The 23171-nt window shown below is 39.2% G+C and overlaps 1 protein-coding gene across 1 annotated transcript in view; it reads right to left on the reverse strand.

Annotated features, from left to right (window-relative positions):
• klhl4 (kelch-like family member 4) overlaps positions 1 to 23171 on the reverse strand; it is a 38040-nt gene that overhangs the window by 11748 nt on the left and 3121 nt on the right. Inside the window, 5 exon segments of the mRNA XM_034231017.1 lie at positions 1064 to 1260; positions 1597 to 1733; positions 2802 to 2969; positions 12146 to 12483; positions 12485 to 12613. Of these exon segments, the coding sequence (XP_034086908.1) occupies positions 1064 to 1260; positions 1597 to 1733; positions 2802 to 2969; positions 12146 to 12483; positions 12485 to 12607 (963 nt within the window). The 5' untranslated portion in view covers positions 12608 to 12613.

Genomic DNA, 23171 nt, shown 5'->3' on the forward strand with positions numbered 1-23171 from the left:
GCAGTGCACTAATCAATGTGAAGCGTAGTGGTATCTGGTACTGACAGCCATGCTGCTTCCCTGATGGCTTCCTCAGGATTGTAGCTGACATCCTCGTGGATTCATCTTCTTATTACAGACACATGCATTTCCTAACATTCGGTCTATATGCTGTAAAATGTATTATCTCTTCGATTTACACACGGCATCTATAGCATGTCTGTCCGTCCTGGGAGAGGGATCCCTCCTCTGTTGCTCTCCCTGAGGTTTCTCCCATTTTTTCCCCTCAAACTGTGGTTTTTCTCTGGAAGTTTTTCCTTGTACGATGTGAGGGTCTAAGGAGAGGGTGTCGTTTTTCTCATACTGATATTCTGAACAATCTGTGTTGTTGTATTTGCTGTAAAGTGTCTCTACTGTAGGCTAATTTGATTATATGTACAGCACTTTGGCTCGACCAAAAATCGTTTATAAATGTGCTATATAAATAAAACTTGATTTGATTTAATTGATTTGATAACCAAATTAGATAAAGTGAAAGCATGAACATTTTCAATTTCTATTCAAATGTGGACGTCCTCCGTTTCTCTACTCAAATTATAATAAATAAATCACCCAGAAACAAATATGTCATTATTTTACAGGTTGACATGTTTTAAATAACATTAAATAACATGACATGTTATTTGACTTAGCTAGCCTAGCTATGGTCACAATAATTCACTGTGTTATGTACATTATACCAAAACCTGACGTCATTGACAAAATAATGCTTATCACACAGGCTACTATACATTTAAATTAGAAACAAATATGAAATTGAATCCTCAGCTTCTTACATTATTTTAATAAGAGTTCATTTTGATTCACACAATGGTGATTGTCTGTCCTGTGAAAGTGGATATACCGTTGATTAAACTACATGTTTAGATAATCTTTTTAATGTTAAAGCTTCCATTGCCGCAGCTATTGTGTAGTAATGCAAAACATAACCACTTTCAGGGTGCAAACTGTAGTTACAAAATAAATAATTCAGCCCACCCAGCCATATACTGTAAATATGTTCTAGTTATACTCGCTCTTTTACCGTGGTGTAGTTGTGAGCCACATTGAGCAGGTCCACGCAGCCCTGGGCGTCTGCAAAGGAGCGTATTCCCAGGCAATTGGAGGGATGAAGCTGTTTCATCAGGAAGTTACAGCAAACCTGGATGACTTGTGAAAGCTGGAGGAGGCAAGCTGCCGCCAATAAACTCTCAATGGTCTCCTCTTTCAGCTCAAGGACACCTGCAATGTCAGGTCACAAAGAATGTATTTTTATGTCATGACGGGTGGTAGCCGTAAGGACAAACACATTGTGGAGATAATTATTAACATCTCATACTGGATCAACAACATTGGGTTATTTTACTCTATTATAGAATAAAGAAAATGGGGGTTTGGATATTCCCAACAACAGACTTATCAAAGGGGATTTGTCTAGTAAACAAAACAACACTGTTGGATTGCTGCAGTCAATAAGCCCAGTGGTGAATTACCTTATTGATCCATTGTAATCATGCTGGATTTCAGAAGTCTCATAACTACTTACAAGAGCTAGTGAACGTCTTTACGAGCACTCACCGGTATAGGCGAAATGAACCAGGGACCTGAGGGCTTCTGGATCGACTCCCTCCATCTTGATCTCCTCCTGCTTTGCCTCTCTCACGTCGCTGGTGAACATAGCAGCAAAGTAGTCCGACACAGCACTCAGCACCAGTCTGCCATAAATGAAACTCAGTGAATTATTGCTCTTGTGTACTGTACATTAGTTGGCCTGACTATATACCGTAAGTGAGATCTGAATACAGAATTGTTTAAAGGGTAAGTGAATCAATCATTGTGTTTCCTCAAAAAAGGGCATATCTTTCCAGTATATTCGGCTACAATGTTCTGTTTATTTTCATGTATAACTGTTTCTTAACTTGATTTATTCTGCTTCTGTGCTTGCAGCATTTTTGGTATTGTCCCCCCCCCCACATTCAACTTGTTCAGTGTATAATGAATTAAGTTATCTCATTGACTTAATGTTGCTAATAGTTACTCTGCTCCAACTCCTAATTATGTTTTCTCATTTGCCTAGCTCATACAACACAATGGTTGATCATGAAGAGAAGGAGAGATCACACTGCGATAAGCGGAAAGGGCAGTCCAGCAATCGACATCTACATTTCAATATTTGTGGTTCATCCTGTATTATTTTTTCAACGAGGTCAGTCACTTATAATTCCTCTCTGTGGAGTATTCTGGTTTCTGTTTTATAAATCTGTCTTGATGAACTAACAAAATGTGCCGGTAGAAAGACGTACACAAAAAGATGCACTCAGTGAACGTGATGCCTCTCTGCATTCGGGGGATGTCATGCGATATGTTCAATTCTGCCAGCCGAGGGCTTGATGCATCAATATTGACATACTCATGTATTGAATCACACTGCTCCTCCACTGCACAATTGTAACGTGGAAATGAGGAAGTGCAGTGGTGTAATTAGATTAAAGCAGTGTGCATGATTTAGATGCCAACCAGTGAGCATAGAGTATGCATATCTTTCCTGTCACTTAAACATCTGAAGAATCTTGCTCTTGCATTTGAAAGATTATTCGATTATTCCTGAGATGAATCGGGACTGACATAATATATTTTAACATACGAAATGTGGTCCAGACCAAATCCTGGGCGTTCGCATCTGTAACCTAATGAAGTGAATTCAGATGAGCTTCTGTATCTCTTAACTAAACCGATGCAGTGTAATTAATGAAATCAAAGAGGACTGAAGCGCAAACACCAACCTGTGAGCGGGTATCTTATGATCCCCCGCTATCAAGAGAACATCACACAGCTGCTTGTGCTGGAGGTAGGTTTCCATCTTACGGAAAGTCTGTTCTGCATGATTTGTGGCCTGGAAAAACTCATCCGAGGAGTTGGTGTTCATTTTGGAGAAGGTGCTCAGGGCCAACCTGTGGAAGAGAAGAGAGATGGTTTAAGGCTAAAACAATGCACCTAAAGCATGAATATTTACTTAAATTGCTTAAAAGGTTTTGTTGCAATGAGCTTTCCTCTTATTTTTTATTTTGGAAATAGACATATGTAAGAATTAGTCGTCAGCATGACTTCATGCGGACAAAAACAAAGAGAAAAGATCGGACACTTTAGGTGAAATAACAAAGACATTTAATTTAGGAGGACTAATTCATTGAACCAACTTTTGTTTCCTCTCCCAGTCCCCTATCATAAATATAACATTAATTACAAAAATTAAATAAAAAATCTGTACGAAGCAAGATAAGCAACATATTATTGAGGACACAAAAAGGCCTAGTCAAACACATCACACTCTACTCCCTGAGGTGTATCTGCAGCTTTCTTTAAGCTGAAATTAAAACTGTTATGGACACAACTCCACACATAAGTCGATAACTGAGCACTGCAGTCCAATGGGACAAGCGAGCTTCCCAATCTATGCAACAGCTTTCCAGACAGAAAGTCACTGTGTCTGTAATGTGTGTATGCCTTTGTGTCTGTTCCTGTGTGCATCTATATATCTGTGTGTGTACGTCGGTTTTCCAAAGACAGGGACTTAACAAGTGAACAAGCCTGTTTCTTACAGCATTTCATTGAGGCTGAGTCCCTGTCCCTACAGGCTGCTAGATTACATGTGGCTCTACAGGCACCCAAGTAATCCCTCAGACACGTGGCAAATAATGCAGCCCAGACACTTTGGTGTCCTTCACAGAGCAAGTCCACTCATTGACATTTAGGGTTGTTTGTTACGCTACATAAGCAGACCCAAGCTGCCTCTCCCGGGGGAATTTACTGTCATCTCACAGTCCTGCGGCTATTTAAAGACTGATTTTGCTCAAGGAAAAAAAAACTCACTGCTATTTAAGTCAACACTTAATATCCCCGCCCATTACCACTTATGCACCAACATGAGAGCTGCATAAACTAGCAAAGTTACAGATTTGTCAATAGAATGAGCGATAGAATTACTAACAAAGAACTGCTAACAGAGCACTTATATACTAATAAAGGACTGGCTTATCTATAGCCAGTTGAGTAGCACTTGAAAAGTTTGGCTCTATGAAACCTGATGTACTTATATGATTCTGTTTTCTTCAAGGTTGTGTCTTCCTGGTCAAATGCACTTATTGTAAGTCGCTTTGGATAAAAGCGTCAGCTAAATGCAATGTAATGTAATGTAATGTAAAATGAAATGAAAACCCTGTCATGCTTGGCTGCACAATATATTGGCACATACAAAGACTGATAACACAGGAGGGGTTTAAGGGAGTGATGGCCCTTATAGATATCCTGATTAAGACACTATTATAAAGTTTTTAGCCTGGTGTGCGATTTCTCCTCTTTGATTACCAAAAGCAACATTTTCCCTTGGGGATTTGTTTATACTGCCCCCCGGTCACTAAAGAATCCTATAGTCTAACCTTTATTGGGAGACTTTATGCTAAATGCAAGAGTAATTTATTGTTCTGTCACGATAATTCCCCACTGACTCTGGAGTCTTGGAGAGGAACACCAAACAAGACTGAATAAGCAATGGGGCCGTAAAACTGAGATGCATTGCCTTTGTATTGGCTCCAAGGCATGAGGTAAGGATTTTTCATGCCTACCAATCTCTCCGACACTAATTGCTTTGGTATCACATTCTAGGGAGCAGTACATTTCTCTGAGGGATATATTTCACTTTCAGTAGAGGGTTGGATCATCAGAGGTATAGCCCAATTTTATTAAGGCACTAAAGCCACAGAACACCTTACTCCAGAGAAACTGCTGTAGGTACATTGCTGTACATCACATAATACTGAGCAATTCACAGAGTCACACACCCTAACAGGGCCTGTAGATTTATGTTGTTATCTACAAACGTTCAATGTGCAAACTTGCATTTGTAGAACAGTATAGAACAATAGTCAAATTGCCTATATGTATATAGAGGGCTTCATCCCTCCTCACCCTACAGTACATGTGACGTTTTCTTCCTTGACTGAACACATATCACCTGAAGTCTTGTCATTATCTCCTCACACCTTCCTGAAGTTATCACACCACAATGTGTCTAATTGGATCTGAGAAAAACATATTCATTTAAAAAACCTGAAAAGCTTTTCAGGTGAAGATACAACACTCATTACAAATAATATATGAGTTATACAGCATATTAAATATCATGTTTGTGTTCCTATAATCATTCTGAATTCTCGATGGGTCGAAACGGTCATCCTAGTTGAAAAGTCGGACAATTCCTGATGCGCTTTGGTTAGCGAGGATTAGCCTGTACCTGTAGCTGTAAAGGTTATGAGTTAGACATGTTGCTGAAAATCTTAGTCTTATTCCAACTAATGTCAATTCCATCCCTTTACAAGAGGGAAAGTCGTGCCTGCCTGGGCCAAATGGGAAATGTCTCTTTCAAAATGGATTATAACAGCCATTTGCCCCTAAAGGCTGCTGAGTAGCTTGGGTTCGGTTGAGAATCTAACAACTCCAACAAAGCCTCATGCAGCATGTGCCAAGTCTATATATTCCATGAGATCTCTATATGCCTGAAAGTCTGTATTACTGTCATTCGGCTTTGTGTAGAGAGAAATATATACACTGACTGTAATAGCTTGATCCCGGCAGTAAGGCTGAGATGATAACTCTGTACAGGAATAGATTTTTCTCTCTGCACTTTACTATCTCACTGAGGCTTCGCAACAGACTTCCTTCTTCTCATTCTATTGTAATACCGGACATGCTTAATATTGATAATGATGGAGGAAATGAAGCAGCATATGGGATCCACGTCTTTTGAAATCTGCTCTGAATGTGGCCTCTGGGCTCTTTATGTGAGAGACTACAGTGGAAAATTGACACTGCTATTAACAGAAATTACATATTGCCTTCTTACAGCTTTTACAAAAACCGCACACGTTGTAAAGAAAAAAGTGATGGTGGAGAAGTCATGTCAGCAGAATTTCTGCAAAAAGCTAATGAACATCTCAGGTGGCATACTAATTGATGTTTTGAATATTAAGAAACTGCAAGAGGAGTTACATCTTACACATTAAAAATGAAAATCATCTGTCAAACTATGTCCGTTTAATAATGAAAATCTACATAATTGACTTGAAAACTTAAGGGAAATATCTGCTTGAAGCCACTGAAGAATAATGTGCCAGTAGATGAACATATTTCAAAATAGAGATTATAATTGAGTGTTGCTAAACACAGAATATTAACACTGGGATTGGAATGGTACATTTTAATGAGTTGGTAAATCTTATTTCAATAATGGCATTGTTTAAGCCCCTGTCACACTGTCCCGAAATTGAGACCAGATGGAAACACGATAAAGGAAATATCGTGTGTGTGAACTCATTCGTGAGGGCATCTTAAGCCATCGTTTCTCAGGCTCTGGCAGCAACTTTGTGAGCGGTGGCAAAATCTTTGGCATGCCAAACAATTGCCGAAGGACCTTGCGAAGGTTAATTTTCGTGTTGAATTTGTGTGTCCGTTTTGCCCTTCGTAAGGCACTCGTGAGGGCATCTTGTCAAATCGTGTCATCTTCGTCTGATCATCGGTGCCATCGGGCATTTTTCGCCCCGGCAAAATGGACACACAAATTCAACGCGAAAATTAACCTTCGCAAGGTCCATCGGCAATTTTTTGGCATGCCAAAGATTTTGCCACCGCTCACGAAGTTGCTGCCGGAGCCTGAGAAACTCCACCGGCGGTCATACGATGGCTTAAGATGCCCTCACGAATGGCCCGATGTTGTTACGATCAGAGCCGAATTTGAACATTTCCTTTATCGTGTGTCCATCTGGTTGTTTTATCGCACAACAAAATCATGTAAACATATTATGTAAATAACCCAATTTGTGTTCTGTGAAAATGAAAAGGATATGACATTGTTTTTGTTACTTTCGTTGCAGTTGTATGTCTTAAATGTAATTTAGGTTAACTTCCTGTTTTATTTAGATGCTTTTATTTTGAAGGTGAGTTGACAGGAAGTTGTTGTTGCTATGGAAACAACATGATGGAGAAAACTTAATATCTTCTACATATAAAGACGGAGAAAGTAAAGAAGAAAGTCTGAACATATCAGTACAGTATCATAGTACTTTAACATAATTGTTTTTGTTACTTTCGATGCAGTTGTATATCTTAAATGTAATGTAAATGTTGCCTTTGTGTGTGGTTCGGGCCATCTTCGTGCGAATTCCTTATTCGTGTGTCCATGTGGTGTCAATGTTGGGACAGTGTGACAGGGGCTTTACAGATTAACTTTGAATACAATGCTGAGCTCTGCATTATAATGCTTGAATATGTGATTTTGTGTGTGTGTGTGTGTGTGTGTGTGTGTGTGTGTGTGTGTGTGTGTGTGTGTGCGTGCGTGCGTGCGTGCGTGCGTGCGTGCGTGTGTGTGCGTGTGTGTGTGTGTGTGTGTGTGTGTGTGTGTGTGTGTGTGTGTGTGTGTGTGTGTGTGCGTGCGTGCGTGCGTGTGTGTGTGTGTGCGTGTGTGTGTGTGTGTGTGTGTTGTGGGCGTATTCTAAGTGAAAAATGTGCAGATCTTAGCAGAAAGCTTCTACCTGCTTTGCTGATGGCAGTTTACTCATATAGTCTGTCATCATTGTTAGATCTGTAATTTATTTACATTTGATGTTAGTGGTTAAACAACTTAATCCATAATTAAAGCCGTGGAGCCTGGGTTGCATGCATTTGGTTTATACTGTGTATTAGATAGATTTAGATCTCCAGATACAATATGGATTTCCAACCTTTCTAGCTTAGAGGGTTAAAAACTCAGATTTAAAAATGTCTTAAGTGCCATTTTTATTTGGTGACTAAAACCACATATTTTTAATTAATTTTCCTGAAATCCTCCAACAGATCTAAATGTTATTGAATATGCAAACCATGCATTTTACAGAAAAAATACTGAACACTTTTCTGCGGTCGGATATGATTAACTATGACATTTTTAGCTTGATCACAGTTGTCTGCGCCTCAAAGAAACGTCTTCAATGCAAATAAGTTAACGTGAGTGCCTCAGAAGTCATAGCCCCTAGTCATAGTGCCGGTGTAACATTCATAGAAAGCTGTGTGAGGGATATTTTTGCTTTGAACTGGGTCCATTCGGGTGGAAAAGATGACTGATCTGCATTTGAAAAGAAATTAGTAATGTGTCCAGCATAAAATAAAACCGTACCTCTGTCCACAGCCTTCTGCAAAAGCATAAGGAGGGGTTGCTAAAACCTCTGGTTTGATCTTTATCTTCCATCTGCAATGGCCTTGTTGCACACAGAATGCTGATTTGGCAAAGTTGAAGCATGCTCAGAATCAATTATATGCGATCGCAATATCTCCTACATCCCTGAAGATGTCATTTTGATATTATAACAGATATACTGTATTTTGCCATTTACAGCCTCTTAAGGCATCCTCTGGATGTGTCACAAGGAGACCGAGACCCTGTAAGCAATGTGGTGTTATGAGACATCTAACAAATATCTGAATTACTGCTGTTGACAGGGGGTGAGGTGGTGGTATTTCTTTTCCAAGGCGGTGGAGAGAGAATTGAGATATCATTCAAACTAACAGTCCGCTGACTCAATCCTCTGTTAGTGTTTATGTGGAAGAGGTCAGGGTTTCTATTCCATTCAGGTTAACTTCTGTCATATATTCTCTGTCAATGATGGGGAGAGGTTATTTGGATGAGTCATGAGGACACAACAAATATACAGTATATATTTGAATATAGAGCATTAGGAGCAAGGGTGGAAAACAACGTGGTATTATCTGCTGCTTACTAAACTACATTTGATTGAACAACTCTGTGGATAACTACCAGTTAGTCAGATGTAAAAGGTTGGATAGGCTAAATAATATATTCAGAGTATATCTATGATGGGACTCACATGCACTAACATGCATGCACTGCCAACCCGGTTACATAAAGAAAGAACAGAAACACTTGTATTACAACAATAACAGGGGAAGTGTGCCTTCATTCTGTGCTAACCATGCCGATATTCCACTATATCTTTACAAAGCAAATAGTTGTTTATTGCTTCTTTAATGTTCTGAATTTTATTTATACAACCTTTAAATACATTCAAGAGAAAGCTAACAGAGCAACAATAAGTAGATCAGCATAGACCACAACATCAATGTACCTTTTGAAATTCCTTCAATACTCATCAAGGCAGGTTTTTAGAATGTGTGACAAAACTTAAATAACTACAACAAAAATAATAACAAAAAAGACACAAGCTCAATGGTAATGTTGCCAATACCCTTCCTGCTGCTGAATAATCTCTCAACTGATATACATTTTCTTATACATTTATGATTAATAAGCCGACTAATACTAAGAATACTTTCTTAAATTCAGGCACAATGATAAATGTATAGCCACTGTGACCACAGTATTTTGTCCAATAGTACAACCACCCAATTAGGATGAAATATTTTGGTTGAATGTGTCAGTTAGTTCGGTTTGACAGCAATCTGGAATATGAATAACAAAAGTGAGAAACACATCTATAGAAGAAAGGAATAAAGTGGAGGGACAGATTTTTCGGTAGACATTGAATGATACTAATCACTGAGGGGCACGTCACACAAAATGACTGGCACATATTTTCCAACTACAAAGGAACGGTTACAACTTTTGTATAACTCGCAGCCAGCAGAACTAATTTTTTCATTCTGCCTGAGGGATTGTGACAAATTATATGTCAAGGATTTATGATGTGAGACGTAATAGGGCCACCCAGCTGGTGGAGTAAATGAATGTGCATATCTCAGTGACATCTACTTAGCCATGGAAGAACATACAAGCCATGATGTATCACACAGTCACTAGCTCAATCTTTTACATCTAAATGCAGTGCTTGTCCAAACCTCTCAGAAACTAGTGCTTCACAGATATGAAATGACTGCATTAACATTATACACTTAATTGAACACCCGTATCATCTCACCACATTAAATGATGTGCTTCCCTGATAGCCCTGGTCAAACTCATTTGGCAGCCTGCTATTGCATGAACAGAAAAATGCACATTTCTTGATTTAATAATTATGTAAAATAGGCACAGAGGACGATGTATTTATTTAAATGAAGGGATAAATTGATGGAACTGTCTGTCAATATTCTATACAGTGTTATTTAGAATAACAGAGGATTTGTTTCTCTGACATTGTTGATAATTCGGGTGGGAAAAATCCTCAAATAATTCAAAACACTTTTTGTTTGTTATATTACATTGCTGATTATCATATTCATGAATGGATATCAATACAAGTCTACCCGAGATATATTTATGATCCGCCAGAGAAGAACCATTTTAATATTTCAGTTTTATTGTCAAAATATAATGGCTGTGCTATATTTTACATGGCCATCTTGAACTCAAGGACTGCATTGAGAGCTGTCGAGTTACACATTTTTACCTTGAGGCACATATTGTATGCATGCATTCTTCACATACAGGGACCCACAAACATGAACATCTGCCAATTATACCAACACTGAGAGCCGAATGTCAGGCTGATTCCAAAACTGTATCTTAACTCAGAATAAATCATGCTCTGTTCAGGGAACTCAACCGTCCACTGCTCGTGGCATTGACTTAATCCACATTGACATATTTCTGGCTGTAGACAGAGAGTCTGTATTCATTATTACCTGTTTAATCACGGTGAGCTCTTTGTAAAACAAAGGGATAGGTACACTATCATTGTCCCCAGGTGCATGAAAACAAAGGCACACAGGGAAGCCTAAGGACCAATCATCTTAGAATGTCACAGACCAGATAAAAGGGAGACTTGGGCTTTTCATCCTTGATGTGGGGTGCTTTTAGTTTACTGACACACACACACACACACACACACACACACACACACACACACACACACACACACACACACACACACACACACACCTCTAACCTGTTTACTTCCTGGAGGAAGATGTAGCATCACAGAAGAGACAGGGGGAAAATAACACTACCTGGAAAAGCAGGGGGTGGGATTTATTACTGGAAAAGAAACATGGATGACCCTAAACATTTGGTATCAGGATTTGTGAAACGATGTTATTAGGAAATTAATTAAATAATACCCGTGATAGCCTCTAGCTATGAGAGCTTTTGGCTTATAAAGTGGTTGTAGAAGCAATCTGGAACTGGAAGGTCACCAGTTCAAGTCCCGGCAAGACCAAGTGCTACCGAGGTGTCCCTGAGCAAGGCACCGCTCCCTACACTGCTCCCCGGGCGCCGTTCAAAATGGCAGCACACTGCTCCTAACACTAGGATGGGTCAAATGCAGAGAAACAATTTCCCCACGGGGATTAATAAAGTATATCAAAATTAAAAATTAAAAAATTAATTCAAGTCACTGCAATGTTTCCTCTTTTTAGTTCCTGCACATGGTTATGTGATTCAATAGCTATTTATCGCTTTTAACTCCATGGAAGAATGAATTATTGTAATGTGTACAAACTTAAGAATCTGGAGGAATCAAGTAAAGTCATAGAGTGCATGGCATCTGGACCACAACACAGACAATGGAACAGATAAAGCCTTGGCTTTTGGTCCGATTAATAATTAAAATGGTGCTATATTGGTTTACCTTGCCTAACATGCTGTGGATAAGATAAGAGTAATAAGAGTGATCTTCCCCCAGGTGAGCCATGGCTCACCTGGGGGAAGCCATGCAGCAGCTGCAGAGCAAGAGTAAATTGGAAAATGAAAGCTGTGCATGTATTTACATTTTTGCTTGATTAATGGACAGGATGAAAGTGTAAATATTGAATGAAGTTGAGAGGCTCTAGATATACTATATGTATGCATTTAGTCTCAGAAATATTTTAAACAGATTTAAAGTATGGCTGGTATGTGCTAAATAAGCAACATCCAAGCAGTGTTGGGCTATTTTTTTAACAAAACATCATCAAAACTGTTAATTAATTCATAATTTTGAAGCAGCTTTACTTTCATTACAAAACTGGAAGAGACAACTTCTTACCAGAATAGCAGTATCGGGTTTTGGCTAATCAAGAATACACAAGGTTACTGATGTAGCATGAATCTGTCTCCTAAGAATCAAATGACTCCTAACCGTCGTACCTCTCTCTGGCCTCCACCTCTGCAGGTTCCTCTATGCTGCTTTTTACATCTTCCTGGCCAGTGATGGTGTCCTCCTTTCTTGTGGTGCTCGGTGAGGAGCTGCTCTTTGAGGATTCCTCGTTGACCTGGAGACCCTGAATGGTGTTTTGCTGATGGTGCCATGATTGTTGACCCGTTCTGACATAGACAGGTGTGGGCCCTGGCGTAGGTGCCAAAATACTGTGAACCGGGCTGTTATTCTTTCGTAGTCCTCCAATGCCTCTTTCACGTGAGTGGCTTTTCAGCCGGCCCTGGACAGGCGTCCCTCTGTGGTCCAGGCCATCCTGCTGGATGTACCCCACCCACCCCTCCACCGCCTCCGCCTCCACTGCCAGCCGAACCTTGGGATGAATGGCTAAACCAGCGCCAGCGGAGCCTGAGGATCTGCTTCACGTCAAAATCCTTCTTCCCCGACACAGACATCCTCCTCTGGGTTTGGAAACGAAGGCAATGGTATGTTGAGTCCCCAAAAACATGGAGAGCAGAGAAGAGCCTTGATTCCAGTCCTCAGTGCCTACAATGTGACTCTTCTCTTCCGTTATTGCCTCACTACTATCATGAACATCCCCTCCTCCTTCTATGACTCCTCCGTTGTTCTTTTAGTGGAGATGGAAAACAGTCCTCTGCAGCTTTTGTTCCTGTGCCTGAGACTACTACCCTCCCTCCAATTCTCCCTTTCTGTCTTTCTCTCTATTTCTCTCCTGTGCTACTGCTGTTTCTGTTTGCTGCTGCTTCTGCTGCTGCTGTGCCGCTGGAGCTGAGTTAATGCACATGCATGATCCACACTCCCTCCCCTTCGTCTCCCCTGTTTCGCTTTCTCTCCCTCTCTCCTTGTCTTGTCTCTGCTCTGCAAACACACACACACACGCACACACACACGCACACACACACACACACACACACACTGAGATATAGACATTTATACTCTGAAAATAAAATCAGAAAATCTTCCAAGCCATGCCCATTCCTCTCTGATGCTGTTCTCTTTGTTCGTGTGTGTGTGTGTGTGTGTGTGTGTGTGTGTGTGTGTGTGTGTGTGTGTGTGTGTGTGTGTGTGTGTGTGTGTGTGTGTGTGTGTGTGTGTGTGTGTGTGTGTGTGTGTGTGTGTGCAAGCATGTGAATGTGAGTGATAACAGGGCCCACTGCTCTTGCTGTTAGGGGGAGGTGAGGTATCACAGAGGCAGGATGATGAGGTCACACCTTAACAAAGTAAATCACTGCTTGCTCAAGCAGGGAAAGAGAAAGACTATAGGCTGAACTATCAGGACTATTACAAGGAGCTTGTAATCCATTAATGTATGTAAATACACTAACATGCTCATCCATAAACAAAAAAGCAGGATACATTAGTAACTCTCATCAATCAACACACTCTTTCCTAGGCAAGTGAAAAGTAAATCACAATACACATCTACTGTATGCAGTCTGCTATTCCACAACAATCTGAATCCCATGGGAAAATGTTTTAGTATATGTAGCCATGCAGAAAAAATATTCACCTTGTGCTGTTTACACGAGAACACAAACGGTTGTATCCGCTACTTTTCTCTTTCGTATAGCCCGTTCGTTCACACAAGGCCGTACGGAAACGCGGAAACGGACCCCGCAAACGATAACGGGTCCCAAGGTGGATATATCTGCGAACAGAATGCTCTGGGGGGCCAAACGGCGACACCAGCCACCCTGCTGAGAAAACCCATCTCGGCCACTTGTATCCGCTACATGTTGCTAAATCCACCGCGGGGCATAAACAGAAGGGCAACCATGGCAACCATGCTCGGGGGTCTTCTTCGCTGCTTTTGGTGTATTTTGTGGCGAAATTACAGCGCCACTTACAGGCCCGGCATATGTACTACAGCGTCTCCAGCGCTCCCGAGCGGTCTCGTGTGAACGGATGACTTTTTTGATATCGTATTCGGTTCATTTGCGTTTCGTATGCGTTTGCGTGTAAATGGGTTAAAGCCCCTTGCGATTACATGGGAAAAACTGCATCTGATGAGCCTTCAAGGTCAGTTAGCTTCCTCTTCCTCCTTCAGGGCTCCAGAAAACATTTCAAGAATAGATCCATCCTATTTCTGCATAGCATAAGATAACCGCACCATGCAGCTAAATGAAATACCATACCTTAACTAATAATTCAAAAGCAAAGAGATGTGGAATCATGCACCATGTAACATTTGATCAAAGCTTACTCTTGATTTGTAAGCAGTTGATTAGTCAACAATTAGGATGTGATCACATGCAGGTTACAAGGCTATTATCTGACAAGAGCCAATCATCCCGCATGCACTGTGCAGAATGATGTAGGCTTTGAAGCGGGACATTTCCTTGTGTTCACTTTAGATCTCGTAGGGCACATGATTTGTCTGAAACATTGGCATATTAATAGATGAAATATACTTGATTGTTTTAATAAAAGTAAACCCAAACCATTCTCTTTGCCAGCTTCATCAGTATCCCATGACCACACATGTTGAGAACCCCTGATGTTGGGTGATGTGTCTAACTTTTCAGATCTTGGTGTTTTAAACAATTGTTTTTTATCCAGATATCAAAAGAAGAGTTATGTGCACAAAGCAGGTTGTAATTGGATTTATAAATGGATTGGTAACCATGCAAGATTATGAAACACAACAAGTGATACTGTATCTGCTTGGTACTGCATAACATGTGGTCAGGATTTATGGATTTCTACACAGTAATGACTTGATCAATGTCAATGTCCTGCCCCTGAGCTCCCTGTGTTTGCATATGTTGTCATCATTGCAAGCTTATCAACTGATATAACAGAAGTGTAGCTAACTTTTATTCCTGTGAAATAACTGAACATAAAGAGCAGCAACGTTTTCTGATTTCAACTTCCATGAAAAAAGGAAGAGAACATTGCCCCTAAACTGCTGGATTTCAATATTGTACAATCTCTCATCCACCTCCACAAACCGCCCACTGCTGGTTTGTAAAAGTTTGCGTAACCAGCATTTGTGTTCACTGATCTCCACCTAAATCAAATCTTAGCATGTTTTGCGATGGGCACAATATATGATCTGACCTGCAAAACATGTTTAAAGATCTTCAACTAACAGAATGCATGTTTCCTCCCTTCTCTTACTATAAATACGATATTTTAAAGCTAAGAATAAAATACACACTTTTTATTTCCACTCGCTAATGCTTGTTGTTTATTGGCAAAAGTGTGTATTAATAAGTCAAAGCTAACTGATCCTTCCCATTAAAATTAGCTGAGAAAAATCCCTTTTACAATGTTGTATTCTTCACACACACCAAACGAAACAGTACAGAGATTATGATTACTACAAGAAATATGCATAATAGAATGTTCTAGGTATTGCATTATTCAAATCAACTCTCTGGGAGGAACTAAAGCGGTTGAAGGACTGCATGAAGTGTGTGGATCACCCTTTGTTTATATCCAAGTTGTTATGCTAATGATACAATATGAGTGGATGAGCTTCACACATTATATTCAGTCAAGAGGCAATTCACTGAATTATTAATAAGAGCTTTCTCTGCATATCAAATATTTTACATTGTATTATATTATTTTAGAGCCCAAAAGGAACAGCAAACAGCAACTGCTTTCTGATAGGGATTCTGATTAGCTAATTGAATGTGTCCATACACATGCTTTGCCATTATATGTCTAATACAACATTCAGCTGTTCGAAGGTCTCTTCTGTCTTGCACTAAGTGATTTGGTCAAGTGGCATAATAACATGCTATACATCATCTTTAAATGTATTTAAAATTGTAGTTTTACAATCCTTTCCTTCAACCACAATGGGAAACACTTTACTACAGGCATCTACTAACCTTTTGGCACAGTCATTATCACTGTATAGGTAGCATTAGCTGTATGCTTTTACTGTTGAAAAAATTCCATGGAATATAACAAAAAGTGTATCTCGAGCCGGTTTCTCAAACTTACCTACCCCACCTTTAATTTGTTATTGAAAAGAAAATATCCCCATGTCCCAAATGTAAAAACTTTAGACTGGTAGTGGCCACAGTGTTCCTTGGCACACATTCAATATGAAAAAATAAGTAAAAGGGAAATATCCTATAAATGTTATCAGGGAAAATACAGGAAATACCAAGCCAGTCTCATAAAAAAACGTGTAATAACTACGTTGGTCCACAACGTAGGACGTAGTATTTCTACAAAAACGCCTCTGAAATTGTAAGATCCCTACGTTTTTTTTCACCATTCATTCCAATGGCTGGCGTCTATGTCACGTGATCTTCAAATTTCTCCCTGCAGAAAAAAAAACATAGCCGAACTTCGTTTTATTCTCGGTGTAAAATGCCTATTTTAAAGTTAGTTTGGCCATTAAAATGCGTTTTGATGTCATTTCATGCGAGAAATATGAGTTGTTATTTCAGATTATGTGTGCAGTGGATGTACATGATCTTTAGTTTGCTAGTTATTACGAAGATTACTTCAGGAAATTGTGTCTATACAACGTTTTCATTGTCACCAAGGTGGTTGCTAGGGATGCTGCTATCGATATTATTTCTGTTATGTTGTGTAACTGTTTAATGGTGTTATCTTTATTGCTACCCCCTTCCCCGTCAATGTATAGTGTTGGTCCACAGCGCAAACGTATTAGTTTAACAAAATCCGCAACACAAGTTGGAATCCGTCAGGACCGAGGGTCGGAGCAGCTCATTTGCTTTACAGAATATTACACCCGGAAGTAAGTATTCTCTCCGCTTCGCTTGACAAACCCCGTGATAGTCCTCAAGCTCTGTGATTGGAGAGTGTGCCGAGCGTCGAAGAGCATGTGAAATGGGATGGAACCACGGCAGACTGTCTAAAACTAGATTTGAACGGGTCCACCCCGTCCCCCCCTCCCCCACCCCGTCCCCAGAACTACACATGCTGGCTATTGTGTTTCGCAACATGCTCTATGGCACTCCTCTACTGGGAGTTGTAGTTTTAAAAGACGTTTTCGTATTTCCCATAATAAGAAGTTGCCAGTATTAAACTGTGTACATCCCTGGAGGTTTAGGGGATAGGAAACACTCAAATGTAAAACATATAATTAATAAATGGGTGAAAATTGCTTGTGCCCATAATGGTCAGCATTAATATATACCCACATGCCAGCTTAGGTCAGAAGAGCTTTATTTAACAGCGGGTCTTATGTTTGTGACCCCTCCTGTTGTTAATTGATAATGCCTGAAACATGCACTTGTCAAGGTTCAGAGGCACATTTTGCAAATATGGCAGTATAGCCATCGATCATCTTAAGATAAGATATACTTTATTGATCCCAAGTTGGAAACATTTGCGTTACATCAGCATGTGTAACAGTTGTAAATATGCAGTGGTGTTTATTTGTAAATAATTTAAGTTGGAAACATTTGCGTTACATCAGCATGTGTAACAGTTGTAAATATGCAGTGGTGTTTATTTGTAAATCATTTAGTATAATCACACAAATTCTGTGTTTTATATTTAATAATTCTGTGTTCTTTATTTATTGATTGTTCAATACCTGACAAGGCCGGAGATGAAAAACTTTGGTCGCAGGTTCCTCAACAGTGCATTACAAGACATCTATCAATATGTGTGTATACCTCCACCATTAAACTGTCGTATTCTGCACATTTCTTATACTATCTACATACATCTTATATAAGAGTATAATACATATGTATAATATCAGTTAAAATAAGTGCTTCAACATAGTTAACATTGCTGGAGGTATACACAAACTTTTTCATTCATTGCATAACTACACCGTTTGTGGATATGATATGTCAATAAACCTTAGAAAATCTTGAAATCTTGAAAGGGATGTGCAAAATAGTCATTATATACAGTGTTTAATTAACTATTAGTAGAGAATAACGAGTAATGAATATACTTTATAGGGATCCTATTAATATCTAATAATAAAAATAATGAAATTCAATAACATGCTTTAACCACTAGGTGTCCCTTTATATCAGCTGTGCACCTTTATGGTGTAAATACAGCCTATCTACCAATTGGATCAAATATAAAAGTCAGCCGAATTAGTGTTGATACTGCAAGGAGACGTATTGTGTGAAAAGAAATGTAAGATGTTGTTTAATGGCTGATATATTTATGATCCATGTCACGTTTTCAGTGTTGGCGGCAGTTCCTCATGTTTGTCTAGAAGTCTTCTCATCAGGGCTCTATAAATAGAGAACTACGGCAGATATGTAATATTTAATGCAGCCGAACCGTGTATTACAATGCCGTTATGGGATGACTTTCAAAGAGAAAAGCAAGCACACCCGGTATAAAGTATTTTCGGTCTGTTTCCGGTATTTGTTTATAACGATGTGCTGTGAGATGTGAGACTGGAATTGCACAGGGGAAAATAACATATCTATGCCACAATTTTAGATGCGGATTTTGTTAAACTAATACGTTTACACTATACATTGACGGGGAAGGGGGTAGCAATAAAGATTACACCATTAAACTGTTACACAACATAACAGAAATAATATCGATAGCGGCGTCCCTAGCAACCACCTTGGTAACAATGAAAACGTTGTATCGACACAATTTCCTGAAGTAATCTTCGTGATAACTAGCAAACTAAAGATCATGTACATCCACTGCACACATAATCTGAAATAACAACTCATATTTCTCGCATCAAATGACATCAAAACGCATTTTAATGGCCAAACTAACTTTAAAATAGGCATTTTACACCGAGAATAAAACGAAATTCGGCCATTTTTTTTTCTGCAGGGACACATTTGAAGATCACGTGACATAGACGCCAGCCATTGGAATGAATGGTGAAAAAAAACGTAGGGATCTTACAATTTCACAGGCATTTTTGTAGAAATACTACGTCTTACGTTGTGGACCAACGTAGTTATTACACGTTTTTTTATGAGACTGGGTTGGAAATACACAACTATACCCAAATCCTTGATAGGATTAACAACAAATACATCAACATAGATTTGTATTTAAATGTATATTTTTTTATGCATGTTATAAATAGTATATTTAGGGAGACCTGCTATGCCTCCAGAAGGTGTAGATGAATCATCATAATAAAAGCACATGAAAGTGAAATATGATCTGAGATATAGTACCCAGCCATCACACTATACTCTCTTTTGTTCTTGCAGGAGTCAAGGACACCATCTGCCTGCACTCCTCATGACACAGGAGATGTCAAATGTCAGACAGGTGTGATAAACCCTTTATATATACAGTCTATGGGTAAACCACATTATCATCTCACAACAAACACAAAGGGGATAGAGCCTTTGCAATATGGGGTCCTGTATTATAGAAACGACCTGCCTGAGGAGATCAGGGTTTCAAACGTTGTCTTTTCGTTAAAACACTTTTAAAAACTATCTTTTATGTGATTTTATATGGGTTTTTTGACTTTGTGTTTGTTTTACTTCCTGTGTTTTATAACTTTATTTAGTTGCTGTTTTTAATGTATTCCCTTATATGTGTGTTTTGAAAGGGTTTGTATACATACATAATAATAATATAATTAATATATAACGTTTATTATTGTGTGTGTGTGTGTGTGTGTGTGTGTGTGTGTGTGTGTATGTGTGTGTGTGTGTGTGTGTGTGTGTGTGTGTGTGTGTGTGTGTGTGTGTGCGTGTGTGTGTGTGTGTGTGTGTGTGTGTGTGTGTGTGTGTGTGTGTGTGTGTGTGTGTGTGTGTGTATGCATGCATGCATGTGTGTGTGCGTGTGTGTGTCTTACATTGTATTTTCATAGATATACTGTGTAGTATATGAAAATATGGGAAAAAACTGCACCCACAGCGATGACCGCAAGAACTAGCAACAATATCAACTAAATGCTACTTTTAAAGATGAGGTAAAGACCTTGTGTGTTAAATGTCATACTGTGTTGGGCAGTTATATTTAAAACGTAAATGACCATTGTCCATATGCAGAAGATTAACAAATAAAATGTAATGAAAGAATCAACTACACACTCTAACACATGCTCACCTGCACTTGCAATGAGCAACTCATACTGTACATATACACATCAAATGCGAATAAAACATTTTATAGCAATGTCAATACTGCTTTTCAAGGTAAGAATGTTTAATATTTTGCTGTTACATATTTAATCAGATTAGGCTATGACCAGGTTGCAGAAACAAGATGCAGCCTTACAGATAATGGAGGTCAAAGGGGACACACTGAAATACAGTATGAATGAGAAAATTATGTTTAATGTTCCATTCATGGCTGAACCATCTGCCGTTACAGTACCTCCTAAATCTATAGCACACACCGTTTTATACTTTTCAACATGCAACAACCTTGCAAGGTAAGCAATAAACTGCTGTAGCCAGAGAACACTGATTAAAACATTATATGATTTATTTTAGTTTTTTTATGAGAAACTGACCAGAGTTACTGGTTAGTGTTAACTCTCTTTAATACACTCATATGTTTCATTTTACAGCAAATGTCAGTTATTGGTTATCTTTCATCTTACCTGATAAACGGATTCCAATTGTAACTTCAAAACATTACCAATGTAGGTGAACTGCATGTAATCCAATAATTAAACCTCACAACTGTGTTGGACCGTTCATACTTTTCCTTCTCCTCTGTAACTCTTTCAGCACAAAAATGTTTGCCTCGCTCAAAAAAGGAAGGAGGCACTTTCCTCTTTTAAAGGAAATTCCTGATGAGTTCCTTCCTCTTCACTACAATAACAATTGCATTCAAACAGGAACACTGGGATCACATCCTGTGTTTGAGGCAAACCACCTCTTTAACAAAGCCTTACCCTACAATAAATGTTTCCATAACATCTAATAATTCATTTTGAGAAAAGCAGTACCCATGATTTCATGTTGCAAATACAATTTCACATAATCATTATCTAATGTGCAAGTTTCAAGAAAACCACCACTAAATTCCTATGTAACATTTCCTTCTGAAGTTAAATTCAAAGGATCAGTGAACGCCTATTCTTATACTATTGTACTTAGCTGGTCAGACTGTCTATCCTGCATAGCCAACATGTGAAACTCATGGCTCGACAAAGATGATAAAGACAGCGAAAATAGTAGAGTACAATTTGTGGGTACATATTTTTTCTGAGTTCTTCCATTCCATGTTAGTTTATAATTACAAAACAACGACGCAGAAGCAAATATTGAACTTTTAGTTCACTACATTTATAAACTTAACACAAAAAGTAAGGAAATTTGTGTTTGGTAGATCATTTCTATGAGCTTTTTGGCAATACATCTTATACCGTTGGAAAGCCTGTTTAATTACCTTTCAGTATGGAGTATATGGGGTGAGCCCATGAAAAATTTGACAAATCTCCTCTTCCAATGCCAAACAGCTTTTTTTTTGCTGCTGACTGTAGTTTGGTGTTGTTTGGTGGATTGGATGATTGAAGTCTGATAAAGACATATTGGCAACAATTGATTCATTTAACAAGCAGCCTCAGTAGCGTATGGAAGAACGAAACAGCCCCACTTAGTGTCAGCAGAAAGTATTAAAAATAATGATTACAAAAAAATGCAAAGAATATATAAAATATATTTTAAGATCATGTTTAATCATCTGATTCGTCTGTACATTGCTGTTTTAGTCTGTGTTCTTCTAATTAGTGTCTACAGTGTGTGCCTATTGAGCTGCTTAGAGCCATGTGGGACAAAACCCGATCATGCCCGTCCCTCTCACTGTCTAAGTGAACGGTGACTGTAAAAACTACACTGCGCATGCTCAGAGTATTGTCCTATTTCATGTGTGTGGCAAAACAATAATGACCATAGGGCAGTGCTTCTCAAAGTGTGGTCCGTGGACCACTGGTGGTCCATGAGCGCCCCCTAGTGGTCCGTGAGTATATTGGTAACATTTGAAATAAATAAATACATTTAAGTTTTCCGCACTCTCGCGGGAAAATTTTCCGCAATGGAGCTAGGTTAAGTTTCACTTTCGATTGCATGATAGAGTCCAGCGCAACACCTTCATCACACATGTTGCCACTTGTTTGTACAATTTTCAGGCGATTTGTAATCTGTTCTAGAAAAATGATGTGTTTTTTGATATTTGTGGAGTTAGGTGGTCCGCAAGTGTTTTTTTATTGGTTAAGTGGTCCTTGGTATGAAAAAGTTTGAGAAACACTGCCATCAGTGGCGTTTTCTCCCGGAGGCCAAGGGTAGTTATAATTTAAATAAATAAATAAAAACACTTTGTTTTGTTTAGATAATTCTCCTTTGCTGTGTGTTGCTGCCGGCCCGTCTCTCCCCCATTCTCATTGAGTATTTTACAAAGAGTGAAACAAACAGCGCCCCTCTAGATGTTATGGTGAAACAGTAGATTGCACTCACTGTTGCGAGAGGAGGCCAGCCGAATCTAGCTTCCCTTCAGAGGCGGCTGGCGATTTGATTGGACACTGCCATCCAATCAAATCACATCAACATCAGTTTTAATACTGTAACTGTCATCACCGCCGTTAGAAATTATCAAGCAAATTAAGCATTATGGAGGCGGGTGGAGATTTGGCGTACTTAATCAAACATAACTTTACTAAACTTCCGCTACAGCAGCAACTCTAAATTAAATCAGATGACAGGCCAATGCCCGCACTCGAGCTGTGTGTACACAGAGGAAAAAGGGAGAGAATCGGGCGTTCAATGAGGACAATTATGTCCGCACGGAGTGGCTAACTGGAAGCGCTAAACTTCAGCGTCTATTTTGCTGGCCATGTCTTCTTTTTGACAAGGATTCGTGCTCCCTGAACAATCCTTGGGCAACTTCAGGATTCATCGACCTTGCCAACCTGTCACGGGCAATTGAGAGGCACGGTAAATCCAAAAATCACATAAATTGTGTGATTGTCTGCATACATTAATAAGTCAAATGCTTAAATGAATAAGGAGAGAGTTTCAGCTGGAGAGTGCGTGCGGACCAAGCGGCAAACTCTGGGGAAGAGCCGGGACGCCAATACGGAAGTGC

The sequence above is a fragment of the Gymnodraco acuticeps genome, unplaced genomic scaffold (assembly GCF_902827175.1).
Source record: "Gymnodraco acuticeps unplaced genomic scaffold, fGymAcu1.1, whole genome shotgun sequence".
NCBI classification, from domain to species: domain Eukaryota; kingdom Metazoa; phylum Chordata; class Actinopteri; order Perciformes; family Bathydraconidae; genus Gymnodraco; species Gymnodraco acuticeps.